The sequence below is a fragment of the Cricetulus griseus genome, chromosome 2, assembly GCF_003668045.3.
Source record: "Cricetulus griseus strain 17A/GY chromosome 2, alternate assembly CriGri-PICRH-1.0, whole genome shotgun sequence".
NCBI classification, from domain to species: domain Eukaryota; kingdom Metazoa; phylum Chordata; class Mammalia; order Rodentia; family Cricetidae; genus Cricetulus; species Cricetulus griseus.
The window spans coordinates 61460015-61478430 of NC_048595.1; the positions used below are offsets into that span (position 1 = coordinate 61460015).

The following is an 18416-nucleotide window of genomic DNA, read 5'->3' on the forward strand; positions in this document are numbered from 1 at the left end:
CACCAGGCAGTGGGCTGGGAGAAATGATTAATTTATATTGGAAAACCCCAGTTCCTGACTCCCCATTTGTCAGCTGGACCCCAGAAGGCCATGGAAGAAGACAAGCAACTTTAATTTTCACTCAGATTTCTGGGACCTCCCAATAAGCTGGTCAAATAACCAAGCTAAGACTATTCCCATGCACATTTGCCCAAAGAAAACTAACTTTAAAACATTCCTGGAAAAATAGAACTATACAAGTCCATTTTCCATTCCCCAAATGTCTTTCTACCCCTAAGGGTAAGCTTTGGGTTTCCATTGGCAGGGGGTATACGAATGGCTCCCATGTTCCTGGGCATCTTGGGGAAGAATTTGATCTAGTTCTTAGCATGAAAAGTAGCTCTGTCCAGATTTATGACTTGATCAAGGCCTTGCCTTCTCTAAAATGATTTAGGTGCTGTTGGTTGATTGCCCTTATGTATATATACCCTAGAATCTGATTATTCCCATATAGGTAAGGAAGGTGAGATGCCCATGTCTGAGACACAGGCACCTATAGGCTATGAACACAGGATTTTATTGTTTAAGGTAGAAGAGTTTGGTGGTGCTGAACATCATATTGGTTCAGGGATGCCTGGACCTCATTTCAGGAGAGGAGTGGGGAAAGAAGAGGTGAAGGCAAGGTCAAGAAAATTGGTTCAATTTTTAAAATTCACAGTAAAAATTGAGATTTAACTTATCACAAGCGGATAATACACAGAATTCCCCTGTGTCCCTCTCTGCCAGTAGGCTCTTGGCATCTAGCTCACCTCTTAAAAAACACATCAGCATTTTTAAAAAGTTTCAACTTTCTGGGTTTATAGATCCCTGGTTGACTTTACCTTCAGGCTGCTGGCAGGTGCTACTCAGCTTGCAGGAGGGAAGGACAGCATAGCCCTAGGGAGCCTGGTTGCCAGCTGTATGGGGCCCAGGGAGGAGTCAGTCCACTGACCAAATAAATGCCTGTCCATGAGTCCCCAGCTGTGGATCACATGGGGCCACCCTACTCAGGTCAGAGCTCTTCTCTCTGTCTACATCCGTCATTCCCACCAAGTCACATTCTGTAAGGAAGGAGGCTGGTGCTTCATGTCTGGCTGGAAATGAATCATTACTTCAGGACATTGGGAGTATCACTGAAGTGTAACTGCCTTGACAGGGAAATAGCAGGGTCAGGGGAAAAGCTATTGCCCCTAGGCAACATGCATCCCTCTCCTGAGCAAACTAGCTGTGCTCACTCCACTCTAGCCAATGGAGAGGCAAGCTAGAAAATACCCAGATAAGGCTAGGGAGTAAATATAAGCCCATGGCTGCCCAGAGCCAACATGCCTTCATGAGCCCAGGCTAGGTTTGGCTCTGTGTACCAGCAAGAGCCCTTGCAAAAGAAAGAAAAACCCATGTGCGCGCACATACAAAAGGAGCCTGAGCTCAGAGCCCTGTATACACCGCATTTCAGTTCATTTCTACTGAACCAAAGCCACAGAACAGCAGTGGAGATGAAGAATGGCTAATATTCATAGCAGGTATCCTGAGAGGCCTCACTGGGGTTCACTGGCAGGGCAAAGGAAGGAACAACTGCTGACGAGGAATTCCAGAGTGCGGTGGAGGGGTGGGGCTGCTGAGGCCATGTGAAGACCTTCGCTGAATTTATTATTTGCACATAAGCCTCCTGGGTCCTGAGGCTCCAGGAACTTCTCAACAAAGTAAAGAAAATAATAAACAATGTGAGTAAAGCGAATAAAGATGAGAGTTAGGCAGGCAAGCTGGAGGAGGGATGAGAGCCACAGGAAGGTTCAGGAAGAGTAAGGGCAGAGGTCTACAGAAACCGTGCGGGAGGATGCTGCTGACTGACAGCTGCTGGACAGTAACACATCTGGCAGGTGATGTCTGGCCACTGGCAGGCAAGCTCCAAGAATGTGCAGTTTTTCAGGGACCCATAAATAGAGATATCTTTAGAAGAGGAGGTCAGAAACCCACAGCTCGTATGGGGACATCCCTAGGCAGCCATATGAAGAGTTGACAATGGCTGTCCAGATGCATTAGTGGTTGCTTGGAATCTACAATTATAGTGTTGTTTTGGCTTCTGGGTATGGTTTTGGATCCACCATGGATCTATATAATCCACAGATTCCCTTGGAGCATTTAGTGGGCTCTCTGAAGACAGGATAGGTAGCATGGTTCAGATCACCTGGGAAAATTCTGAATTTTCAAAGAACCACTTGGATTTAGAGGCCCTAAAACCAGTGCTGCCTCCTTAGGCAATCTGACATTTGGAGAAATCTAGGCCTGGGTGAGTCAGAACACATACTGTCCAGATGGGAAGAGGTAACTGTCAGGTTAAATTCCTTCCCTCTGGGGTCCTTGTTCTCTGGAGCATTCACATGAGGAGGCTGAGGTCTGGAGTGGAGAATACATTTGGAAAGGGTTGTGTATATGGTCTCTGTGTAAATGATGGAGGTGTCAGGTCCAGTATGCTCCTGGAACTTGCAAAGCTGGTTTCCTCTCTATCAAAGGAGCCAGTTCCCTTATCACTGGCAGAAGCCACACATGGTTGTGGTGCCTATTAGCATACCAGAGCCCATGTGTTCTACAGGCTCCCTCAGTCTCACAAGTGTCTAACTCTCCTCACCTCCTCCTCCAGCTCCCTACCTCCCACCTCTTCTCCTGGCCAGGCCCAGTTGGCTGGACTTGTTCAGTCTACTACTGTCTCTCTCTGCTCTGGACTCTTGCAGACGCCTCTGTAAAAATATCCCCCTTAACCATACCTTGGGGTGGTCATGCCATCAGTTTATGAAGGAGAGGAGACCAAATGTTCCCACAGAACCTCCCAAGGGCATCACAAATTTGTAAATGCACGGAACCCTAAAGGCTTCAAATTAGACAGAACAGGGGCACCTATTCAGTTTGGACACCTATATTCTACTTTAATATGTAGAATTAGAATTTTCTTAAAATTTTATTCTAAAATCTTTCCAAAGTCCAAATATAGGAAACCCTCCATAACACATGCAGGGAAGCCACCTTTTCCTATGGTGATGAGATCTCCTCCTCCCCAAATGTATTTTTTGGTTATGATGGTAGGGAAAGGATGAGTGGCAATGTAAACTAAAATGACAAGTGTTTACTCTAAGATGTTTATATATTGCAATCTGTCAAAAAAAAACTAGGTTAAAAACTGAGTAGTAGAGTAGTGTCTCTGTTGCTAGTAAGAAAGCCAAGAGCAGGAGTTGGTGGGCTCTTATCAGTGAAGGGTAGACATTGACTATTTTAGACTGGGGCCATATGACCTCTGTCATTGCTCAGCTTTCATTGTAATTTGAAAGCAATGACAGACAACATGTAAATGAACCAGCATGGCTGCACCCAAATATAACTATTTTTAAAGAGGTGGCAGTCTAGAAGCTGTAGTCTAGGACATGAGCTCATTAGGGTTTCTATATGCTGAGAACAAATGGTCCAGTAAAACCACTAAATGCCTGCGCAGTACATATTTTTACCTCCAAAGAAAACAGCCATTTTCACCAGAGAATGAATTCGATACCTCTTTTCCTAGTTAAAAGTCTCATTTTGCTGCTTTAAAAAATACCAGTGAAAGTTCTTTATGGATTAAAAGTTCAGAAAAATATGACAATTAAGAAACCCCTCAGTTCCCACTAGTCAGAGATACACACCCCCGGATATTTTCCCTCAGCTGCACATATTTCACTAGCTAGCTTAAGAGAACCTTGGAGTCTCCCCATTAATACATAAGAGATCCACTCCATCCTTCAAAAGTGTTGCCAGAAAGTCTTTCTGTAAACGTATCAGGATCTTTTATTTATGGTATCTCTACAGAGAATTATGTATTTTCCAATTTGTCATGAATACAAACTCTACTAAGGGAAAGTTCTTAGCTGTTCTGTCCCTGAGTACTGATGGCTCTTACATAATCTCACTGAAGGAACACTGATGGGTTAACAAGTATCACTAAGAATATGATCATGCATTGCCAACTTCTCACCCAGAAATGTTTTGCTAATGTATGTTTTGGGCAACAAAACATGATGGTTGGTATGTTACTCCATTCTTTAATATTATAGTCAGTAAGCAGAACAATGGCCTCCATCTTCAAAAGTCCTCATAAATGGATTAGTGTTTTCTCACAACAACAACTTCCAGTACAATCAAAGGGGTATTTAAGTGAGGGGAAACAGAGGTAGTTTTAGAGAAAGATTTGTGGGACTTTCCTTAAAGACAGAACAACGGTTACAGCCAAAGAACAGAGGTAACTTCTAGAAGCTGGTAAAAGCAAGGGGATAGATGTTACTTTAGAGCTTCTGGAAGTTTGGCCAACCTTGACTTCAACCTAGCAATGTCTGTTTTGAAAATCTGACCTCCACACTTACCACACTTAAATAATTTGTGTTGTGTTAGACCATGAAGTCTGTGTTGCTTTGTTATGGCATCAATAGCCAATATAAAATCCATGTCTTTACAAATTTCCTACCCAATAAATAACTGCTTTGCCTGCTTTACTTTGATTTCAGTAAGATTGGGTCTTCTGTTAACCCTTTGTATATGGTCAGGAGGTAAATGTTGATGGATTACAGATTTCTTAGAGATTCTGAGAAAGTTCTGTGTTCTTGTAAGAGAAACAAAACACATTTGTATATGCACTTGGGGCTTAGAAAGTGCCTCAAGTTCCTGGACCTAAGCTAAGAATCTCCATGTAGACAGCAATAGTAGAAAGGGTACCAACAACAACATTTTTTCTTCTAGAACTATTCTCTATGTCAGGAGCAGGGAAAGTTTGAAAAGCGTCTGGAATACCTTCTTGGGCCCGGAAGCACTGGAGTTCTCAGAGGGCATGGCAGTGTCAGGAGATATAGGGGCCACTTTAAAGTCTCGTTGGCTGCATCTGGGATTTTTTTTTTTCAACATCAGACTAAAGAGATGAGCAAAGACAGCTCGCTCTCTCTGGATGACAGGAATCTATGAATTATGCAAATATATACAACCCTCCAGTCCATCCCAGAACAGAGTATTTACCATCACTTTAAAGTACCTCCCTATGAATATTACCAATGACCATAGAAATTACATAACTTTACAAAGGAAAACCCAGCAGACATTTTAGCAAGTGACTGGAATTCACATCAACTGTGAGGGTACAGCTGCTGTCATGATGATGTGACTGTTACAAGGTGATGAACCCAGTACCAGGCACTTGTTTGTTCCCACCAAATAGTCACAGCCTGAATCTAATTATGAGGAGACATCAGACATACCTGGATTGAAGGACACAACAGTAAGTCTGTGCCATTCAGGAATATTGTCACAGAGGTCAAGGATGTTCAAGGAACTGTTCAGCTAAGAGACATGGCAACTAAATGTAATGTGTGATTGGAGTTGTATTCTTTTACTATAAGGGTGATTCTGAGACAACTAGTTAACCTGGAGGGAATATATAATGAATAACGGGGTCAGGAACATATTCTCAAATGGATCAAGTGGAAAAATTAGTATTATCCTGTCCACATTTGTGTAAAATTGAGACTGATGCACAACAAAAGCTCATTAAAGAAAAATGTCTTATATAAAACCAATATATGTGAACATAGGAACAGAGAGCACAAAGTCTGCTACTTCTGCCCAGATCTTGGATCTTGGGTGTGAGTGCTGGCTGCTGGGCAATAGAGCTGCTGATGTCTCAGAAACTTGCTTATGGGCTTAGCGATCCAAGTGCTCACACACATATACGATTTGCCAACCTGGTTCTTTTCTCTCTCTCACCCCAGGGTGTGCTCTGCAGACAATTGTCTCTGCTATCCATCAGACCTTATACATAGTTCAGTGCATGGGTCACAATGTCTGTATTTCTCTAGATGCTGACGACTCCTTTTCTAGTTTTAACATATCTTTCTTACAGTTGAACAAAACTAGTTTATCATCTGATTGCTTTGTTGATCACAGAATTAGAGAGCTATTTGGAGCAAAGTCCAATGACCAAATTGCAATTGCCTGAATAAGCAATGCTCTACTCTCTAAGCCTGGAGCAGAGAGAGTTCAAGATGAGCCTAGAATAGCTTCTTGTGCCTGGAAGTAATGAAGCTATCAAGGAATGGATGTGACAGGGATACAGGGGTTATTTTGAAGTCTCATTGGCTGCATCTGGTATTTTCTTTTTTTCAACATCAAACTAAAGAGATGAGCAAAGACAGCTCTCTCTCTCTCTGGATGACAGGAATCCATGAATTATGCAAATATAAACAAATTTCATGTCCACCCAAGAATACTTACTCCTTGGCATGTGTGGGAGGACAGCTTCTGGACACCTTTGGGTATAGAAAACAGAAAATGCTCAAGCCTCTGCATAAAATGGCATGGTATCCACATGTAACATGCACATAGCCTTCTGTGTGCTGTGGATCATAGCTAGTCATGCAAATGCTATATAAATAGTTGCTATACTATTATATTTAGGGAGTAACAACAAATAGAGCCCATGTGTTGAGTACAGGCAAGTTTATTTTTTTCCTATTTTTGATATCTATATGGTTGAATCCTTGAATATGGATCTCCTGGATACAGAGATCAAATATATCATTTCACAATCAAGTTTTGTATGGAGCATGGTTAGGTTCTAAAATGAAAGAGTTCCTCAATTTTTTTTTTTAGTAGACTTTGTTTACTCAGCTCAGCCTCCATTCTTTTTTTGGAATTGTTTTTTTCTTTCTGAAGTTGTACCATCAGGATGATTTCAGTGTCCTTGGCAGTGTCATTCTACTCTGTGACACCCTGAATTTCCTATTCTATTGCCCTGGATTAACTGTGGTGAGCAAGCCTCTGAGGCACTGGGTGAGGATCTGGGAGGCCAGGAAGGTTTGTGAGGGTTGAAAACAAGATTATAGGGCAGGAACTAAGAGGATGTGCAGTCTTTGTTGTGCATTTAGAAGTGCCATGGTCACCTTCTGGGCCTAAATTCTTTTTCTGGGCTCAGGAAGCTGGCAGGACAACAGACGCAGACTTGCTCTGATTTATCTGTCTTGATACCACTTCAAAGAGTTACACACTGAACACAATGGTTCTTGCCAGGGTCCAGAAGGGCCTCGAATGAATTTTTGGTCTTATCTCCTTGGAAACAAAATGTACAGGGAGCTCATTATTTCTGAGCTGCCTGGCCAAGAGAGAAATAAGGAATTTCATAATTACAGTGGATTTTCATATAAAAACACTCATGGTGGAATGATGTTGGGGTTGTCTTTTACATACTTTGCAGAGATAAGGTGTTAAAAGGGAAGGTGAAAGAATTTGAGCCGTTAGGTGGATGTAGATATATTACAAGATTCTATTTCACAGTTCAGCTACTATAATCATCAGTTCAGCTACTATAATCTCCTTTGGCCTGATGCACCTCCTGCAGTTTGCTCTGATAGATTATCACAGGTGAGAAATAGCCACAGATAATCAGGAGAATTCTGTGTGTGTGTTTGAGATAGGGTTTCTCTGTTTAACTGCCTTGGCTGTCCTGGAACTTGCTTTGTAGACCAGGCTGGTCTCAAACTCAGAGATATGCCTGATTTTGCCTCCTAAGTGATTAAATTTGATGGGGAGGGGAGAGGATGGAAATTTTTCCTTGTACTTCTCTCTCTCTCAACTACTTGGTTATTTACAGTGTTGCCAGTTTCTTATGTGTCTGAGAAGTACCTTTTTGAAATAGAAATAGTTAAGTTAAACTACAACTCCAGTCCTTTTAAATAATACATTTTAAACTCTAGAGGCCTGAAGAATTGAGGACACTCCCAATGGGTAGTATCCTAATAGAATCAGAATCCTATTAGTAGTATTAGGATTCTATGATGGGCAGAGGAGGAAGTTAGGGAGTGTATATGTAGTGAGATGATTTCCATTTACCTAGAAGATAGGTGGAAACTGGGTAGTATTAGTATTATCCTGTCCACATTTGTGTAAAATTGAGACTGTTGCACAACAAAAGCTCATACTACTATTAGTAGTATTTCTCCTGCTGTATAGTAGACAGAATCTTATTACGTAGGAGATGAAACTCATCCTATTTTTACAACATTAACCAAATCCGTGTCTCCAAACTCTACCTAAACACAACACATGAAGAGTCAGAGCCCTGGAAGCCCTGCTGCCCCCTCTCCCCAGTGGGAAAAAATGAATTTCATTGGTGATCAGGTTCTGCTGAATTATACTTCCATCAACATCAATCATTTGCACACACAAAATGAACTCGTATTAGCTTCCACTTTTGTACTGAGCACTAACCTAGGCACATTGCACATAGCTTCTCATTTAAACCTCCCTAGCATCAATCTGTGGGCTGGGTTACATATCAATGAGGAACCAGATGCTGTGTGCATTTGGAAATGGGTCTTCCAACTGAGGTCCCTTTTCCTCTACAAAGGTGGCTGAGAACTGAGGCAGGAGGGTCTGTCTCTCCTTTCACAGATCACAAGCTCTGGACACAATCCTGCCCTTTCTCTCCTATAGTCTGCCTCTGGGCTCTACAGCTGCCGTAAAACTGCCACTCTAGCACCACACAGACACAGAGGGTCACAAACACGAGGGGGTGTTTTCAAGAGCCATTTCATGGTGAGGAAGGATTTATTAGGGCAAGTGTAGCGCTCCTCATTTTCCCAGGACTTTCAGGACCTGTCTATTTTGGGGACACCGGACTCATTCACATCTCGTTCCTGTCGGGTAGACTAGGGAGGGGGCACTGGCCTGGGAATTCTGTCTTGGTGCCAAGAAAGGGCAGGAGCAAGTGTGAGTGAATTTTCTCAAGGTCCCCACTTCCTGATTATCTAGACTCTTAAAATAAGTCTATGCCTGGATGCTTGCTATGGCCTGGAACAGTGGCAAGCAGGGACATTTACTGCCTTGCTCTCCTAACTATTATAAGTGTCACTTATGCTCTGGTGTCTTTAGATTTATGGATATGTACTCCAGTCTGAAGAGCTGCTATGCTTCTTCCCATGGCTTCCCCATAAATACCCTTTGAAAAATGAAAAACTATTTTGTTTTACACGATATGTGCTGTTGAGCCTCACATAGTCCCATGGGTCTCGATTCTCAACTTCAGATTTTTACCTTAAAAAAAGATGAAAGTAAATAAACATGGGCTGTGAACAGCCAAAAAACACTGGCCTTTCTTCTTCGTAGCAAAGCATATTCTCCTTGTGGGTAATGTTAGAAAACAAAACATGTTATCCTTGTGACCTGAAATCTCAGCCTCAGTATAAATGAGGAAACAGATGCCAACTGCTCTTTGAAGAGGGTCAGGGTAAATATATTCTTGTATTAGCTTTCCTCATCAAGGATGCTGGTCTTGCCCTTCAGGTTGCCTTGCCCTTCCTCTGCATCACTTTCCCTGACACCTCTGGGGTGGGTCCCTATTGTGAATTAATTTTATTTAACCATTGGCCTTCAGGACTTGTTGTTCTCACAGCTATCTTTGGAGAGGAAGCAGTGATGATCTTAGTCTTCCAAAGGATCATGATGAAAACTGATTTCCCAACAGATGTGGCCTAGGACCCTCACTGATGTCATAGTGTGCATTTCCTCAGAAAGGACATTAGGAAGTGACTAATGGAAGTGATGCAGCCTGTATCAGGGGAATCAGGAAGTGTGCTTTTAAGGGTGAGGGTGGAGGTGTACGGGATAGATGAAAAAGGTGTAATTAGAACAAAACTAGGAGATGGAAGTGATTCAAGAGGACCCCTAAGTCAAGGCCCTGCTACCAACCCCCATTTGAAGCTGCTAGAGAATACTTATATCTCCTTAGGATCTGGAAGCAAGCTGAGAGCCATGACACAGACATGACATATCTCTAGCAATACTAAGTGTCCTATCAGTGACTTAGAGCACAGTTGGTGAACTATGGCTTTGATCCTTGCTTTGGAAAAGACAATTCTACTATTACAGGACATACCTATACCCATTAGTTTTACTTGCTGCTAGGGCAGCAAAATTACTCTATAATTGCAAAGTAGAGTAGGCACAACAGGGGCAGGTACAATGCACAGTGCCTACAACAGTTCTATTTATTTCTTTACAGAAAGTTTGCCCAACCTTGGTGTAGAGCAGGTATTTTGAGGGGGTCAATGGAAAGTGATCCTTCCAGGCTGGGGCATTCAAAGGAGAATTCATAGAGTATAACCCGAGTCTCAGACCTATAGGATTTGGTTCAAGGTCAAGAGAGAGTCTTTCCTTAAAGAAGTTACAGAAAGCTCAAGACAATGGCAAAGACCAGGTAAGAACTTGACAGAATTATTGTATGAGACAAGACCAGGATAGAAGGAAACCTGCAAAGTTAGGTTTGAACAGCAAACAAGTTGTATTCTGAGACAGACTACTCTAAATGATGACACATTCCATTTCCCCACTCTAAGCATGTAATAAGGAATGGGGAAGGGAGTGACTTTGGAAATCCGTTTGACCCTGAGGATAATTTCTTAAAAAGTACTGACACTTAGGTTCTGCCCCCAGAGATTCTAGCATAATTGGTCTTCATTGGAATAGTTTTAAATTTCCCAGGCGGTTCTATCATCCATTTGGGCCCCTCTTACTAGAGGGAGGAAATGGTTAGGCAAGTGCCTGTTGATGCTTCAGGCCAGGTAGGTTAGCAGGTGCCCAGCACATGTGAGTCAAATTAAATCAGCAATATTGGCTTGTACCAGAGCCAGCTTGATAAGCCTCTGGTTTACTGGAGTCAGCTATATAGCGTGCAGTTGGCCACATGGCTTCCAATAAAAGAAATCACTTCTGCCTGCCTCTGCCTAGTCCTGGAAAACCTCATGATGCTCAATGCAATATTGAGACAGTTTATAAATTAGACATTTATGGATTTTTCTCTGTTGTTTTAATGTGACCATTTACAAGGCCTTACAAAATTTGCCCTCTGCCTTCTTGCCTATCTGGTTGGCTCCCAACCCCCATAGCATCTCTTCTCTCTGTAACTCCACTCCAGCCACTCTGGCTTCTTTGTTGTCCTGAAGCACGTGAAGCACCCCCTGCCTGTGCTGGGGATGCACATAGCATCTCTTCCAGCAGACATGCACAGTGCTCAGTAGTTCACTGCACATGCCTGCTCATGGGTCCTGTTCTTAAGAAGTCCTCTCCTTAGCTACCCGATTGTAGCTGGCAACCTCATTCCCACATACTAAACAGTTTTTGATGTACCCTTCTACTTTGGGGTGCTTATACAGGAACACTGTTGAGCTCCCTCCATAGACTTCAGCTCTGGGTCTTGTATGTTCCAGGTTTGGATCACCCCACCGGCGTGACATTGTTTATTGGAGTAGCCCAGTTTTAACTCAGTGCCAGAGAAAGAAATGTTTACCTTTTAGGGGGAGATTATGGGTCACCACTGCTCTTAACAGAGGTTTCTGGCCGGTTGAGCTTTGCAGTTCTCAGCAGAGAAGTGAAAGTCCAGACACTGCAACTATGTGCAGGTGGTCAGTGTGAAAACATAACTGACACAGCCTGTGGACCTTGGCCCTGGTGCCGGTTGGGCTCCATCAGACGCTACTGCATCAAAGAGCATGGTAGTGCTGCTATAAGGCTGTGGTCTAGGCTGGGCACGTGTGGGAGCCCTGCAGGGGAGAAGGGCTAGAAACACTGATGATGAACTAGTCACTGGCTCTCCCTGCTCCTTGTAAAATCATGGGGCACGAGAAAATAGCTCCCATGGGACCGTGTCACATGCCTTTAGCAGGGATGCTTGTGAGGTCTATGTAGTTTAGTTTGCTCACAAAGGAGAGAATGTCCTTAGAGCAATGGTTTTCAACCTGTGGGTTGTGAACACTTTATTTCATAGGGGTCACCTAAAACCATCGGAAAACACATGTTTACATTATGATTCATAACAACAAAAATATAGTTATGAAGTGGCAATGAAAAGAATTTTATGGTGGGGGGTCACCACAATATGAATTGTATATTAAAGGGTTACAGCATTAGGAAGGTTGAGAACTACTGCATTAGAGAGAGCAGGCTGGACAAACCATAAGACAGTATCTATCTTATTTTCTGAGATAGAGTCTAAGTGGAGCTGGAGCTCATTGATTTGGCCACATTAGCTACTTATCACCAGCAAGCCCTATGGATCCACCTGTCTCTTGCCGACCCCTACAGATGCATGCCAGTGCACCTATCTTTTTATATGGATGCTGGGTACCCAAACTCAGGTCCTCATGGTTCCATAATAAACACTTTACTGCCTGAGTCAACCCCACAACTCTGAGCTATTTCCCATAAGCCACATCTAGCTACGTATTTTGTTGCTGGAGTCACCTGAGGAAAATCCAGGGCTTGCTTATAGAACAGGTTTTTTTCCCTCTTTCCTAATTGGTAGGAAATTTCATTTTTAAGCTTTTCAGGATCTTAGACCTTACAAAGAATGCCTAACTCAGTGATAGGGCACAGTGACAGTGGAAAGAGGGTAACCTTGAAATGGAATTTGTGATTCCCATTACAGACCTCAGCATCATAGTTAATAATGTGCAGACACTAGATTAGTGGCAGACTCTTTCTTCATAGGGCCAGATGAAGACTACCTTAGGTGCAGGGACCACAGGCCCTGTCCTAATAACTCTGCTCTGTGGCATAGATGCTGCTGAAGACAATGCACAGGTCACTATATATATATATCTTATGACAATAAAGTTCTATTTACAAAGTGAAGAGTTTTTGGAACTCTACAATGAACCCCTCCTCATATATATTTCAGATCCAGGGTCACAAGATTTCTTAAATACAACACCCATGAATAATGTATAACAGAACAAAAACATGGAGTAGAGCCTTAGCAAGATCTCAGTTTTCTACTCTTAAAAGACATCATGAAGAGAATAAAATGACAGCCACAGAGTGGGACAAAAGATCTGAAAATTATGTATCCAATAACAGACTTTCTAACTATATAAAGAGTTTTGAAGATTCAATTCTAAGTGAAGAAAGACCCAACTTTTAAATTGAACTGGCATTTGGCCCAAGAAATTGGGATGATTATAGGGAAAGCTGTTGAATGCTACTAGTTATTAGCAAAATGGAAATGCTAACCACATCAAGATCACTACACACCTAGTAGGCTTCCTAAAACTAAGACACCCAATAGGCTTCCTAAAACTAAGACAGCAAGGGGAGCAAGCTTTGCCGAGGATGTGGGGAACCTAGAAGGTCACAAAGTGCTGAGGGGGTTGTAAAACAACAGGCCACTCTGAAAAGCAGTCTGAGCATTTAGTCAAGTCTTACTCACACTTCTCTGTTTAGTGAAGAGAAATGAAAACATGTCCAAAGGCTGTTACATGAAGTTTTGCACCAGCTGTATTTTTAATAACTAGAATAAGCTGAAGTGACCATTCTGGTTCTCAATTGGTGAGTGATTAAACAGACTGTAAAATATCCACCCACCACAGAGTGCTTAGCAGTGAAAGGAGAAATGCTCTAATGGCAAATGTGGTACTAGAGATGAGGATAATTAATGATAAGAATGAAAGAAGTCCTAGATGGGAAGAAGGGGGTGAGCAGGATTGGGAGAGGGAGGGTAATGTGTGTGTGTGTGTGTGTGTGTGTGTGTGTGTGTGTGTGTGTGTGTGTGTATGTGTGATCACAGCACTTTGTACACATGCATGAAACTGTCAAAATAAAAAAAGCATCATGTAAGAAGTCAAACCCCCAATGATATTTTCCATTTATCTAACACTGTAGAATATGCAGTTGCCTACTCTAATTGATAGAAAGCAGATCAGTGGTTAGCCGAGGTGGGGCTCGGTGGGAAAGAGTAAGATTGCAAGGAGTGATTGTGAAAGGGTGGAAGGAAAAGAGAAAACTGAGAAAGGAAAGAACGTGACAACTCCCTCCAAGTGGTGGAAGGTAACTTTGGAAATACGGTATGTTCAGTCTATTGGCTGTAGTAACAATTTCTATTTTAGACTATGTGTGATTTGTTTAATGTCAACCAAATGGTTAAACATATATAAGTATACATGTCCTGTAAGTCAACAAAAAGTATAAGTAGTTGTCATAAATGAACAGATGAATGAGAAATTCCTAAATGAAATTAGGAGACTGATAAATTTATTAAGCTGGAAAAGAAATAAAAGTAAGAATGTATTTATAAATAATGTTTCTTGTATCTTACACCATTGTGCACACAATTATTGTGGTAAATGTAGAAACCATTAATTAAAACTCATAAAGATAATATTTTTTGAGACATGAGACCTATCATTCAGTTCTTTAGGGTATTTAAGAGGGACATCTATTTTTTTTTTTGAGAAAATTTGATAATATATAGTAAAACCCCAAACAGTATGAAGCTTTGACACAATAAATCTACCACTAGGAATTGATCCTAAGTAAACAGGGATCACATGATAGAAAAAAAATCATATACTTATTTTTTTTAAATAACAGTGAAGAGACTAAAAATGCACAAAATCCATCAGAGAATTGACTTAATAAGACACAGCATCATCTGCCATTGTAACCATGAAAAATGAAATTATAGAAAAGTTTTAGAGACATAGAAAGATGTTTGCTGAACATCAAGTGATTAAAACAATAAAGCCAGTGTACAGAATATATTTAGATAAAATATATAAAGGTTCTACATTGATGTTTAAGACAACGATATTTGCGTTGATTACCTCAGCATTTAGTTATTAGATTGTTTTTTCTTCATTTTGATTTGATTTTTACTTGTCTTACAATGGAGATACACTGCTATGCTAATTACAGCCCCAACAAAAGTTATTTAAGAAAAGTGAACGATACTGCTCTATAAATGAATGCAATCTGCCTTGGTGGTCCTTCTGAAGACATTTCACTCAGAGTTACAAAAACAGTTTAGATGCCTTGGGAATGCCTGCATTATTTCTGCTCTGAAAATGGAGCCTGTAGGTTACTTACTACCTTTGGGCTGGACCAAAGGTAGGAGTGGCACAGGACTGGCTCTGCCTTCCAGAGAAACTGGCATACTCATGAGCTCCTGCAGGAAGTACAACTATCATTAAGTTGCAAAGAAGTAGTGCTTGGGTTGCCCAGGGCAGTGGGTCAGGTAGGCTGAATCCTTGGTATAGCACAGACTCCAGGGGCCATTCCCAAATCTAACCTACATAGTCAAGAGTGAAGAGCAACAAGGGACTTACTTGAGTCCTAAATTCCACTTTACACTCATGGAAAGTAGGCCAAGAGGACCCATTCAGGTGCTATTCCATTAGCTGCAGCTGTGGCTTGAAGTGGAATCAACGCCAATGGGTCATATAACTAAATTGGCCATTTCTGGAAACAGATTCACTCACCCTCTGGAATCTCTATCCTCAAGTTTCAACGAGTAAGAGCTATCTCTGAGACATGGCCTTTAAGACTCCGAATCTCCCTTCTCCCCTTCCTCTAGTGAAACAAGAGAATCAAAGTCCAGGAATCACTGTTCCTGTGCCACGGAACCACGTGGTAGGTATCACAGCATGTGATTAGGTTACAAGCCAGTTAGCCCCACACACCAAGAAATACTTGAGTCTAAGCACTTGATGGCTACAGTAGGGCTGGTAGATTGCTTTCATCCACAAACTACAGTGGATCAGCCTTGGATATCAATGAGTTCCAAGGCAGTGACTGTACTGAGTGACACAAGCATCATAACCAGGGATGCCTTGGTGTGGAAGGAATGCTGAATAGAATGTGTTACCCTTAGAATAAGAGCAACCATTCAGAGTACTGAATGGATTCATCTGGAATAGTTCTTTTACTACTACTCTTGTAAACAAAAGCTAGGAGCTAGGCAGGTGACTCAGTAGTTAAGCATGGTCACCACTCACAGAATATCTGAGTTCAATTTCAGCATCCATGTCTTATACTCCAGCTCCAAGGATCCGACCACACTCATGTGCATATACACACAACCACACACACAATATAAAATTAAAAATCTCTAAGTATTCTTCTTAGCATCCTATTTTAGTATATCTGTTTTTTTTTAAAGCTCAGAATTCAAGATGATCCTCAATTTGCTCCTTTCTGTTTTAATTTCTTAGGAACTCAGTGCAAAACTGCCTGCCTGGATTGTTTCTTGTAACAGAGGGCCCAGCTGGAGCATCCAGGGGTAGGGACCTATCCAATTGGGAACAAATGGATGAACAAATCTGAGGGAGTCAGTATCAGGGGAAGCTCAAGATGGGCAGAAGACATCACAATTGTTGAATTGAACTCTGACTGAGCTTAGCTTATCTTGATGATTCTATTCCAGTCTAGCTACTCACCATCAGGTTCAAAACAAAGGAGTTGTACAGCTTTTCTAGAAGGATCTCTAATAGATACCTTGCACATTTTCCCTCAGGATTCTGATCATTTTCTTCTTCTTTTTTTAACCCCAAGCATTCATTCTCCTGCATTCTGCCTATTTTAATCACATTCATTCTTTAGTACTCATTTCTATAGCATCACAGAGTCCTGATATTTGACACAATTTCCGAACCCTAATTTATCTCCAAGTAGCACACAGAGCCCCCCTAGGTCTACAGTGCTGGAGCAGCACTGATTTTTGGCTAGGCTGTTGCACTCAGGGACTCTATGAACACTGGTTCACTGTCTCCTTCAAATGGAGCAGTCTGGACATAGACTGGAATATTAAGGTGTCTTAACTGTTAGATTTAAATACCAGTCTAAGGTAACAAAGCATCATAAACCAGCAATGGAATGCAGCAGCAAGCACAATAAATCCTTATTGCCCATGGCTAAAATGAGACAAAAATATTATTTCAGAATAAGGGAGAAAGAAATTATAGCTACCCTGGAAAGGTATGAGTCGATGAACCTTTCTTTCTTGCATGTGGAATGGTACCTGAGTGACTCAAAAGGGTTATTCAGCTTGAAGACCAGCAATTGCTATGCCCTTTGTTAGCTACCAGGCTATAACTAACACCAGAATAATGAGTCTCAAACAAAGATGCTTATAATGCACATACTTAATTTGGAGTAAGTTTATCATTGGTAAGCCAAGGAATTGAAATTTAAAGCTGTGTGGCTTCCAGTCAGTGGTATATGGAAAAACACAATGCCAAACTGTTCATGTATTTGGAAACATGTAGTAGGAAACAAGGGCCACTTGCTAATTCAATTGATGTCTTACCTCCACCAGGGTTAGAGATAGAGAAGATAGAAGCATTTTCATATGCTGATAAGGTATAATGACTCCTCATTTATTCAGATGATAATGGAAATTGAAGGACATCTTTCTGCACTCTAATTCTAAACTCACTAAGGCCCTTGGCCACTTTGATAAGTAGTTACCAGGGTGACTGGTAAACAAACCTCTGGGTGGGAGAACAGAGGAACTTTAATCTTTGAGCCAAGAAAGTAATTCTAGCAGCTGTTATCAATGTTCAGGGGCATATAGTATAAAGAATTTATCCATTTTGTGGGCTTAAAAATGAAAGTGGTTAAAGGCTTTGATTTCTCTTCCTAACCAGTGTTAAGTCCTAGGCCCACAGCACGATCAAGAGAAGGGCAAACAGATTTCCCATGTATCCCTGTTCTCTTTACACACATAGCCATGCCTTAGGCCATGAATCCAGAGTGAGGAGCCCAGAACTCAGATGCAGGCAAAAGACTTTGCTCCTGGATGGTACCAGTTGTGTAGTCAATAGCTTGGTTCCCCAAGATTTTGCCTTGGGAAGTCTGGGATGGCTGTAGACAAAATCTAGGGTGCTAACACTATAGTATCTTTAAAAGCTATATGGTGGGGAGGAGACACAGAAGGGGTTCTTCACTGCTTACTCCCTCCTCAGAGTTCAGTGAGTTCCCCTGAAGCAGAGGGTCTGGGCCAGGGCATCAGCCCAAGAGGGGCCATATTAGAATCCAGACAAACTGGAGTCCAGACCGAGAGCCGCACTCACCTCGTGCGGAAAGTCAGCCAAGTTTCCACTGGTGAGTCTGGATTCTGTAGGCAATTTAGTGATTTCCTGTTGGCCACCCCCCACTGCTGCCCCCCTCCCACCTGCAGGCAGTCACCCATCCATAAATCCTGTCCAGCCCTGGATTTTTGCCCAATGTTTCAGAGGGTTGGACTCACCAAGGAGAGCGGAATTCCCAGGATCCAGGACCAGCTGTGTTCCCAGAGGAGACATCAGCACTGAAGGAAGGTTCGGTCCAGTGGCTAAGAGCAAGGCCCTGATGTCTTCCAACTGTGTGGGGACTTGTGGGGGATCTGGGAGAAAATAGATAGTGAATCAGAAGGTGAGGTATACATGAAGGAGAGAGTAGGCACGTACCCCTGTGTGTGTATGATAGGCACTGTTGCAATTGACTTCGTTTTTCCTTAGAGAAGGTATACCAATGAAGGTGAGTCTGAATTTCAAAGTTAATATTTGATGCCTGAAATAACAAGGTCTGTA

At 42.0% G+C, this 18416-nt stretch overlaps 1 protein-coding gene across 1 annotated transcript in view; it reads right to left on the minus strand.

The window, feature by feature from the left end:
* Positions 1-18416, minus strand: part of Adamtsl1 (ADAMTS like 1) — a gene marked incomplete at its 5' end in the record, with an annotated part of 351236 nt that overhangs the window by 23767 nt on the left and 309053 nt on the right. The window contains one exon of the mRNA XM_035438677.1: positions 18095-18229. Within this exon, the coding sequence (XP_035294568.1) occupies positions 18095-18229 (135 nt within the window). The remainder of the gene's footprint in view (positions 1-18094; positions 18230-18416) is intronic.